Raw genomic sequence first — 11,936 nt, 5'->3', positions numbered from 1 at the left:
GCGCGCCTTACACGCGATGCATGCGGGAACTTAGCGGGACAACGCGCGCGGGCCTCATGGGCACCGTGCTGAGCTTCAGCCCGCGAGAGCGGCGCCCGCCCACCGCCGCGCCGCCGCCTGACCGTGCCGCCCTAGCCTACTCCTACGAAAGACTCAACAACGCGAAGAACAGGGAAAACCGCGAACTCACGCGAGATGAACGGCGAGCTACCCTCGACGATGCCGCCAAAATCATTTCCGAGAAAACGGCCCTCGAGAAAAACCTCAAGAAACACTCGCTGTTCATCAATGCACTCTCGTGGAAGAGATTCTCCACCGCCAACAACAACAAGAAGAAGTTGGAATGCAAGAGCAAGAGCGTGACGACGTTCAGAGCGCCGCTGACTGACAATGTGCCGCTCGATAGGAATAAGAATGTCAGCGTCGGGGGCGCGATATACACGCGGGCCCCCGTGGTGCCCCCGCCGACGGAGGTAGCGCGGACCAATGCCCTCAACAATAACGTGTGTTACACGGAGAAGTTGCCCACAACTGCCGTCGGGACTGCCCCGGTGGTGGCGCCGAGGAAGACGGTGATACAAGCCTCTACCTCGGAATTGCTCAAGTGCCTGGGGATGTTCCTCCATTCGCGATGTCACCGTCTAAGGGACTTCCAAGCGGGAGATGCTGTGATGTGGCTGCGGACGGTGGACCGTTCATTGCTACTCCAAGGCTGGCAGGTAATGCGCACGCATTGTATCGTCAATAATCGAAATATGCGTTAAATGTCTAGTATACCGCAGAATGAGTCACTGGTTCGATAAGACGTACATAACAACGTTGTATGTAAAGAAAAAGATCGTCTATTTTCCCTAATCCGTAGCTAGATTATATTCAAGCAAGTTACGTATTGATTTTTCAATTTTCTTTTGTTCTTCGCTCCCCCATTCATTGGAGTAAACAAACAAAAGCCTTATAACTCTTGAGCAAAGACAAGAGAATAAATTTGAAAATGTTATTAATTTTATTGTGAGTTTCTAGTTTGTTTATTTCTACCCGTTGCACTTAACGATATACAGACGATGTAGAAATATATTAGAATATGTAATTATTCAAAGTTAAGTTTTTATTACGTAACAGTTTATATTGCATTGAATTGAAAAACTAAGATACTGATAGTTAGTGGGTTTCTCTTAATTAATTAGCCAAATTTATAATTACACTAAATAATTTTAAAAATCTTAATTTCAATGTAATATTTAGTGTATATCAGCAATTAAGGTTGGTTTTGAACGTTTTTTAACGATTCGTTAAGAAATTCCTTAAATAGATTAAGCTTGTCCGGGCTTGTTTTGTTTTACTACTCGAAGGACCGCCAGGGGTCGCTGCTGGCATTGTTACTAAGAACCTTGACATAATTAATATGATCAACAGAGAACTTTTTTGTTTTATTTTATTCAAACAATTATGCAATACTAGCAGACCGGCCGAGCGTTGCTGTGGCTAAGGTTTTAGTTATATTACATAGAAGTAACCTATTCAAGGGAAACGGTAGGAGAACACCAGTCATGTAAATTGTAGCTTATTTGAAACGTTGGTACTTTTAACACAGTGCCATCTGTTAGAATTGTGACTGTCAAATAATAAACAAATAATTTACAATAAAATAATATTGCGAGTATAAATTAATATGTAAGCTATCCTATCTTTTAAGTTAGATGAAACTGCACACGGTGTGCAAATTTGATTGAAATCGGTTTAGTAGTTTAGGAGTCCATAGCGGACAAACAACGTGACGCGTAATTTATTAAGATGTAAGACAAGAGACATACATATTATGATGACATGAGAACTTACGAATCAGGCGCAGCGCTAAGCTCAGTTCCATGCAACGTCATCGCAATCGAGTAGGCTGGAATATCGCACACAAATCCCGATAGCACTTTTTGTATCGAAGAAGTCGTATTCATAAACACTTTACAATTTCCTAGCCATAAATTGTCCTATTAGTCAATATTATGCAGTTCTATTTTATATTTACTTCCCATAAGACTATAATTTATACTACAGACTTAAAAATAATTACAGGAGTATTTTTAGAAAATGAGGTCGGAGCTCTTTAACTGGAAGTAGGTTAAGCGTAAACCTACCCTCTAAACAAAGTAGAGATTTTACATAATTGCGAACAAAAATTGTCAAAAATATCATCTAATCACTTTCATGTGTGTGTGTGTCTCTTAACTCGTAAAAGAAATGGTAAGATTATCAAACCAGTGAATACTGTCTTGGATTCTTGATGAAACAGCTGCAGCTGGCCTGATAGTTTTATAGAAAAATAAAGTGCAGAAAGAAGACACTAGGTATTTTTTCTGCGCACACATGCGGGAAAAAGAGATTACTCACCGTACCCCAAACATTAATATTAATGTTATTATATAATTGTGCCTATTTACAATATTCAATATAAAATGTATAAGTAAAAAAGTAAAATTAATTTAATAAGATTGGTCCCTATAGCAGTGTACCTTTAATGCTGGAGGCATTTCATCGCTGTATTGAGATACTTATTAGATGAGCGAGGAAAGCATCAGCTCTGGGGTCACCGGTTCTATCTACCAGACGCCAACTTAAATCTTTAATTAATGCCATTTGAACCCCACGGCACATGAGTCTCTTCTCCAAAGGGAACGAAATCAATGTTGGAGAAGACTTTATTTCAACCGTTAATTTTAGTAGTCTAGTCTAATTATCTGAGGGAGGTGAGGCTCACGTGTCCACAAAAGTAGCATTTAATTCCACATACCATCCTGCAGTCTGCCATTATCCTTAGCGATGCCAGGCTTAAAAATAGCTAGAACATTGACGGAGGCAAGATAGTGGCGTATACTGCCGTTGTGCGCGGCGTGACGATGAAAACCTCCTTTTGGCAATGGAGGACATGGTGTCCAAGGCTACTTACTTCAAAGCTAAAGAGACTTTCCTTATTTATATTCAAAGTCAAAGACAAAGTCAAAAATCATTTATTCATATATGTAACACAATGTACACTTATGAACGCCGAAAAATAAATATACATAAATGTTTCTAATTTTACATTTACCGCTAGTTTTCAATTCAAGGACGTTGAACGGAAAAGAAGAACTGGCAATAAACTCTCCGCCACTTTTTTAATCGCCATGTTTTTTTTTCACAACTTTAAGGAGCTGCAACCATTACACCATGTTCCACATGACATCTTAAGTAATAAACAATAGTAAAATAAATTAAAAACAAAGATTTGTCCTCTATCAGCAGGAGGCATGGTGAAATAGGAGCACGCACTTACATTCTCGTGGGAACAACACGCAAATACATAGTCGAAATAACTAACATCACCGCATACACGAATTCAAGTACGACCAGTCACCACAAGTAGCACCCGTTCACAAGTATGACGCATGGCCAGCCATCGAGCCGTTATAGATATTATATTAGATAGATGAAGTAGGTGATACTGACTTCTAAACTGAACACCCTCAAACGACTGTGGAAAGTAATTGTTCTATTTTTAAACGCTTCTTTGATTCGTGATTTCGTAATATTATATTATATTAATAAAAATAGATTTCTCGTCACACTCAATGATAGGAGGTTATTGCAATAACAAAAATTACTATGATAGATTAATGATTGGGATAGATTCCAAATAAAATACGCTTAAATTAGAAGAGTTATTTTAATTCCACGTGTCCAAACTGATCACGGTCATGGTTTGTTTATTTTTTCTCAGAAGACAAACAAAATAGTTAGGATTTTAATACTAGATTATTTTAAATTATATTTATTTATAAATAGCTCAAAGTGTTATCTCAGTATGATTTAAGTTTGTGGTAAATTTTTCCTATCAGATTAACAAAATACATAAACATATTAGTAACTATTGGCTTGTCATAGATAAATAAAATAAAAATATATTTATATAACTTGTTATTATATTTTTGACCATATTTCTATTAGAATATAATGAAAGTTTAATAGAAAGAAATAACCACGATTTTCATTGCCGTTATAATTATGTTTATTATCTATTTATTTGTATTATTAAGTCTTTTCCCCAAGGGGTAGGCAGAGACCATGGATCTCCACTGCTACGGTCCTGACATACCTCTCTCGCTTCATCCACTCTCATGGCATTCACCATGTAAGCTCGTCGGTATCTTTATTAATATATATAGTTTTAAAAAAGGGCTTAAGTAGTATATATGTTACTGTAAAAGTTCGAACTACGGTTAATCTTAAGATTTAAGTGTAAGTCTTAGGATTTACCGACATGAGTTGGTAAATGTAAGTATTTCTGAAAATACGACGATTTTTTCGAGCTTTTACCATTCGAATTCAGTATATGCTAGGTTTTACCACTGTCAGCTGGTAGATGTTGGTTTTAGGAATAAAACAATGAGTAATTCCTAATTATTTACTTTAATGTACTATTAGACAAAACAAGTACATAGTATTATAAAGGTATCGTATGTTAGTAATAAGTAAAAACTAATACCAACTTATTTAAATTATTTTGAAAAAACACATAACGTATATCTCTGAATATCTCAATCTCTATCATATCTAACTGAATCAGTAGTTCTCTATTTGGAATTTAACAACGAAATACAAACATAATGCTTACATAAGCTAGTCCAACTTAATAATTATTTTTGTTTTTCAACATTTACCGTGCCATTAATGTAAATCCTAAGATTTACCAACGAAATGGTGGTAAGAGTTCGAATCGCAAACCTTTTGGGACATTTACCATTAGGAATTGGGAGATCTTAGGTTTTACTGGAATATCTTAGGATTTACTGCAGTTCGAGCTTTTACAGTAACATATATACTATAGCATTGTGGTCGAAACACAAAGTATGCTTAGTTCTGTCCACCAGGAAGTCGAATTAATTTACAATTAAAATTGTTTAAAATTACTAAATACATGTAAAATATAGTATGATATCAATATATCTTTAATTTCCTTTTTCAATCAATGACTAAGCGACTTTAAAACTTATAAACCTGACGGATCGTATAAGTATTATTTCTACTTCAGGGCCTTAGTTATGCACATATCAATAATTTCAGGTTAGGCACAGAAGGCAATCAAATATGTATCTCTATCGGTTCGATAATTGAACGAATTTACATAATATTGATTGATATAACAAACTATTAGATCTAAGGTAAAACTTAATACATTGTAATAACCTCGCTGCCCTGATTATCTCAAGATTGTCTCTGGCCATCTTTTACAAGACTTGGGTCTCGCCAAGGTTCATTCAATATGTATGAAGAGGTCGCTACACGTCCCAATCAATAACGTCTCGCTTCATGAATAAGGGTTTGTTTAGAAAGGGACGGACTGTCTTGGATAGAGAGGGAATGTTTGTTGTGATTTCATTTAAAATCTAGTCGAAAGGCGAGGTCGCGCTGGTGCGTTATGAAAAATATATAATTAAAACTGAAACGGTTACAATGGTTAGCTCAAGACTATTTGAGACTTGGAGCTAAACAGTCAGCAGTATTTGTGAGAATATGCGTGGGTGTTTCTCACAGATTATGAAATGTCTTGTGATTGTATAACTGTCGCGAATTAGTCTATGAGGCCATAAAAAGATAGAATACTTGTGGGTGCGACTTAAATTTCACGAAATAAAAAATCCTAAAGATTAATACTGAACTAGACTCGCAACTGTTTGTTTAAAGAAATAATGCTAAAAACAATTGAATAAAAGTTTTTCATAACACCCATTTATTACCAATTAACTAATTAATTTAGGAATGTTCGAAAAACCCTAATAATTTTTCTTATTACGGAATCATATGATACCATTCGATATTAGTATTCCTTCACATTTCTGTAACTGTTATATTGGCAATATTTGTAAGTATATACCTAGGTTACCAGCAGTATGTAATACCCATTAAGCTAGCGCACATTGACTATGTTTCTGTACTTTGATGCTACACTAAAAAAATGATTATATTAATTGCCAAAGAGCCTCAGCCGGGGTTACGAACACATGACCTGACGGTGAAAAAAAAAACCTGACGGTAGACGTATACTTGTGTAACATTTTGTATATACGTTACTCACGTTATTATATGTATGTATAGCAATTAAAATTAATGAATTTTAACGATTTTATACACGTTGCGGACATAAAAACCGAAACAATTAGAACGTTGCCCTACATTAGAATGTATTAATTCGTAGAAGCTATTCGCATAATAATTCTTAATAAATGAATAATGTGATCCACTTACAAACACGTGAACTTTATCAAATAATAGGGTTTCTAATATATATTGTATTGTAGTTAATTACTAATAGTAAGAATAATAATAGGTAATTAAAAATTTATAAAATGAAAATTAAAACAAATTTAAAAAGTTTGGTCCCTGTGCAGTGTACCCTTAACGCTGGCAGCATATCCTGGCTGTATTGCGATACTTATTCGTTAAGCGAGGATAGCACCAGCTCTGGGGTCACCGGTACTTGCGGTGCACTTAAACGCCACAGCCCAAGAGGCCCAAAGGGAACAAAATCGAAGTTGGAGTAAAGACTCATATTTTTGATCCGTTTGTTATTTTCCGCCTGCTCTGCGGCCTTAGCTTTTACTAATTGATTTATTTATTCTTTCCATAGAAATATTGATTATATTGCCAATTTTATTTTTGTTATATAAAGAAGGTTTATATAAAGAAACCTTTAATTACTACAATTAGGACTGAGTACGTAACGCCTTATAAATAGAATAGGGTTTTTAAATATTTCCTAACTGCTTACTTTGAGGTTTCACTTATATTTAATGCTTTTTTATTTATTTGATTTCATTATTACAAAATTAGGTATATTTATATATATATATATCTATTAACATAATATTGCCTTTATTAAATGTAGGAGATGAAATGAGAAAAACTTAGCTACTAACAAGAATAATTAAAAAATATAATTACTAATTATAATAGACACCAACGAATAACAGAACATATACTATATTGAACTAAAATCGATCCGTTAACCTATGCTATTCGTTGACTTACGTAATACAATATAATATATAACTTTTTTAACATTTTATATAAATTATTTTAAAAGGTTAGTTCTAGCTAATGTACAAATGCTTTTCACGAGGATTAAGTGTAAAATACCTTTTACTGTCTCATATTTCCTGTGTCAATATCCACCCTCTTTGCAATATTATACTTAGTTTTAGAGACTCATGTGTATTAGGTTACGGAGTGTCGAAATGATTGTTTATCAATTTTGATAAAAGCAAAAACAATTTTTTTATTGGTATATTTTTTAATAACAGTTTTATTTATAACTAGCTTTGTTTAGACATAGACATAAACATAACAATAATTACTAATGCAACACACACACAAAATAATAATAGTAATAATAACAAAAAATTAAACAGACGTGTTCCACAGCGCTGGTCATTCTGCCAGAGGCCACACACATTGATTCCTCTTATTTATTTAGCCTACCTTTTTAGTAGCTACATACCAACTTATGGAACATTTTATTAGACTGTTCGGTTTTCTGGAATAAAAACCTAAGAATTAAATAAAACTAAATCTTTCTTAAATGTTTTCAAATTTTCTCTCCATAGAAACCTTCCTCAGAGTTTTTGAATAAATTATTACCTAATTTATTTATGAAGAGATTTGACATGAATATATTTATTCCGACTTGTTAATTGTAATTTATATATTGGATCTTTTTAGTAAAAAAAAATAAGTAATAGAAAAAGTCCCTGGACACAATGGCAGGGCAGTAGAGTACTATTGTAATAAAAAAAATATATATATTTATTCCGTTACGACGTTTATCTCTCATTAAAATAATGTCAATTCACGATTCTTTCATCTATTTAAATTAATAAAGCAACATTTTCTAATTTCAGGACGTGGCGTTCATCAATCCAGCTAATGTGGTCTTCGTCTACATGCTGGTCCGGGAATTAGTCGACGGGGAGAGGATAGCTCGGCCACAGGAGCTCCAAGCCGTCGTCTTGACATGTCTCTACCTCTCATACTCCTACATGGGCAACGAGATCTCCTACCCCCTCAAACCTTTCCTCGTCGAGGACTCCAAAGATAAATTCTGGGACCGCTGCCTCTTAATCGTCGATAGACTGTCTTTTAACATGTTAAGAATCAATTCCGAGCCGGGTTTCTTCACCGAGGTGTTCACGGAATTAAAGGCTTGTGGGGCTATTGAGAGCCCTCCCCCCGCACCGCCCCACCCCGCCCCCGCACCCCCGCACGCCTTAACGGCTGCCTGACATACAGAGGTCGCTGTCTTGAGGCTAGCGTTGACAGACAGGCCCAGCCGTGTTTGATGTCGGCTTCTAACTGCTGAGAGTCTTGGTCGATCGGCGATTGGCTACGAATGGTCTTATAATCGCGTTGCAAACATTTAATACTTACAAATAAAGTCAAGTTAAATACACTTAGGCAATGCAACCTTCGTGAGTAGTATTTGTTTGAGAAATGGAAAAGATTTGGTCTTTGCACTGTTAAATGTTGCCATATGGTATATTCTTAATGTTGTGGTAAAATTCGTTTGGTTGATAAATCCATTGCTACGAAAATACTACGTTCTACGCCGTAGCAATACTCAGTGTGATGTTGTAAACTACATTCGTCGATTGACCATAGACCCGAAGCAGTATATTAATTTGATCAAAACGCATATTTTAGCGTCTCGATGCAATTTCAAGTTAATTGTGATAAAAATAATGAAAGAGCTAATTAAATAGCGAATTTATAAGTAATGATGATCCTCAAATCATTAACGAATGAGAATGAATGACCTAAGTCCCAGGAGTCACGTATGTGTATGTATATATTGTTAATACATATGTATTAAACGTAATAATGGACTTATTGTTAAAGTTGTGTATTAAAAATCACATTAAGTGTTTCTGCAGTAAATACAGACAGTATTTCATTAGGTATTTTTAAATTTGTGTTTATCTTTAATACTGTGCGTATTTTAATATGTATAATAATTGTAATACTGTGGTATAAATCATTTACTAATATGAATTATGAACAACAATGTCAACATACGTTTACCTGGGACCTTTAATAATTCCATACAAGTGCATTAGTATCTTCTTGTAGTTACGTATTCATGTCTATACAATACTCTAGGTAATATCTGATTGTCATGTTAACGTGAACAGTCTTAGTCCAATAGATCAGCGGTTAGCCAATAAGAGTTTCGTGTAGTAGAAGAATCGTATTGAAAGTTAGTTAGATAATAGGAAAAAGCAGGCGGGGGGGTTGCAATAAGGCTCCGGATATCCGGTCAAGTCCTTCAGATAAAAGTACGTACGACCGGCTCAAAGCACGTTCCGTCTTCAAGTGCTAATTCTAGTGGGAGAAAGGTGTGGTATCGCATTTTGCCATCTCTTTGTTCTTTTAACATTCGTTTTAAAAGGCGTTATTTACATTACCCAAGATCAATTAGCACTTTCGGACGGGGGTCTAAGTTAAATATAGGTCAAATTTTGCGATGTTTTGTACAGATAACGTTAAAATAAGTACTTAAGTATAGTCTTTTAAAAGATTATTTCCCAAAACAAGTCTTGAGATCATTTGTTCTATGGGAACTAATGTTTTAAAGGCGATTCGATATAATTGCTTCGAATGGCACTCGGGGTACTCAAATAGTCTAACAGCTTATAGAAGAATTTAGGACGGATAGAAATTACGTACTAGAATCTAATTATAGCCAATTACATAATTAAAACATATACCAAGTAAAACGAGCTATTAAAACCTATACGATATTATTCACGTCAATAAACGGTTGATGAACGGTAATTTAAATTTTGTCCAAAATCCGCCGAGTGCCAATGACATCTAGTCATTTTAACACTAAGTAATAATAGAATCTCAGTTAAACTCATAATTGTTCGTGTAAGGTAGTTGATTGTATGTATTGTTTCGTGTATTTTTTTGTTATTAGCGTAATGATAAGGTTAATATTAGTATTATGCTGCACATTTCGTTGGTATCTACATCTCTCTGGATTTAATAACAATTTTATAAAGAATTTAGAGTTGAGGTATCTTAGATCGAGTACTGAAAGTAACATTAAATTTATTTCAGGCGACTAGCAAAGCTTGAACATAGACAAAATAAAAATGACATCTCTTTTGGTCTTTTTGAAAATAGAATAAAAGTTAGCTAATTAATAATAATTGACATTCTGTTGAGTTAAGAACTATCTTGAAAAGAATTCTAGGTTGAGATACAGAGACGAAGTTTCACCATCGGACGTCAAGGCAGAATACAAAATAACATCCGTATCTACTTGACGTCCGTCGTTCCACAACTGAGCGTTTCTTAAGGTAGTTTTTGCCGCGCTAAAAAAAAGGGTGACATTCAGAAACAAGATTTGGCGCGAGCTTTGACGTAAGGGAGTCAGCCTTAGCTATAAATCGTTTCTGGATCTTATCCACAGCGCTAAGTGCTCCATGAAATATATGCGGGAGGGACCTGCTTTTTGTTGGTAAAGCTTGTGTAATACCAAAATAATGACATTAGATGTCGTTTACGTCTTATTCATTTGATAATGATACATAAACTACACTCATGGTCTGGTTCATGTAATCTTTCAGGAAATAAAGCTGTTCAACACGTCTAGATTAAGACTAAATGTTAGGTCAGTAATCTAAAACGTGAATTATTAGTCTAATCTAGATTTCTGCATTTTGTCTGGAAAGAGGTCGTTTTTGTTTCCAGCGTTAAGATACGTTTTCGAATGTTCAATGTTAAAAGTTTTGATATTTGACTGTTTTGTAAGTGTACTCAATGGGTATCGACTCAAAATCAAATCATGCTGTGATTAGCATACAAAGTAATCTACCGATCGAAACACCGCTACGAGTCTGCAGCTGTGAGATGGAGCTGTGAGTTCGAAGTTTTGAGGATGGTTTTTGACCAAAATGTCCAATTCGCTTCTAATTATTTTCCAGGTGTAATTCTTATAATATGTAGAAACGAACGAATATAGTTAAGTAATTATCTGTACATTCCAATTAATAAAATATAAGTCTGTTAAGCTCACCATTAAAATTGTGTATTACTTCTCAAATGTAATTCTAAAGGTTTGACGAATTTATATGGAATAGTCACGTGAAATCTGGCCAAGTTGTATGCCGAGACTATTGTGTTTGTGATCACGCTTGTCGCAAAATTATTTCGTCTAAGACACCTGAGACCTTAGCACGAACGGTAAGATAATATCGTCATGTATTTGTATAAGTTGCAACACATATTCTAAAAACGATGTTGTTTATATCCAAATAAAGAGCGTTACTTAAGTTTTACATACAAATATCTTTTACGATGGCTATTCGATTTTGTTCGTGCTAGGCTCTAAGCTATATAATGATCTGTTAGTGCAATAAACAAAAAAAATAAGCAATGTTGAGACCTACAAGTGTGAATACGTTAGTAATTAAAATGGTACAATGAAAACTTCTTTTCTCATACTCACATTTGTTATTACCATTCTGTAAATATACCAAATTATTAAAAAAGTTTCGTATATACAATTATTTGTTTTATTAACCAATTGGTTACGTTATACACAAGGTGTATTTAAGTATAATACTTGTAAATTCAGAAAAAAATATTTTTGTATTAGATAGTCAACAGCCCGAAAGTTTTTTTTAAATATTTGATTTCAGTAAAATTCGCCGGCATAGCTAGTTATATTAATAATATTAGCTCTTCGACAGTTTTTTTAAGACCAGTATTAAGTCAACTAACCACGCGATGGTTATATCTGTGGCCGAGTAGTTAAACTTCTGGGGAATGTCTGTCGAGCGAGCCTACTCCGGGAATATCCTCATGACATTTATAGGTGAGTTGGAGCCCGCTGGCTGGCGGGACCC

General features: G+C 34.7%; 1 protein-coding gene across 1 annotated transcript; it reads left to right on the top strand.

Annotated features, from left to right (window-relative positions):
- On the top strand, positions 1 to 11,594 carry LOC125060883 (cyclin-dependent kinase 5 activator 1). The gene is made up of 2 exons (XM_047665995.1): positions 1 to 719; positions 7,926 to 11,594. The coding sequence occupies exons 1-2, from the start codon at positions 21 to 23 to the stop codon at positions 8,304 to 8,306; spliced, it is 1,080 nt and encodes a 359-aa protein (XP_047521951.1). The 5' UTR covers positions 1 to 20; the 3' UTR covers positions 8,307 to 11,594.
- The last annotated feature ends 342 nt before the right edge of the window (positions 11,595 to 11,936 follow it).

This window comes from Pieris napi, chromosome 22 (assembly GCF_905475465.1).
Source record: "Pieris napi chromosome 22, ilPieNapi1.2, whole genome shotgun sequence".
NCBI lineage: Eukaryota > Metazoa > Arthropoda > Insecta > Lepidoptera > Pieridae > Pieris > Pieris napi.
The sequence above is the reverse complement of the archived record's forward strand: the minus strand, read 5'-3'. Positions and strand labels throughout refer to the sequence as shown.

Excerpts from the sequence above, each read along its gene's own strand:
- LOC125060883 (XM_047665995.1), top strand. The coding sequence starts at position 21 with ATGCGGGAACTTAGCGGGACAACGCGCGCGGGCCTCATGGGCACCGTG. Across the intron at positions 720-7,925 it reads TGCTACTCCAAGGCTGGCAG|GACGTGGCGTTCATCAATCC; the intron begins GTAATGCGCACG and ends TTCTAATTTCAG.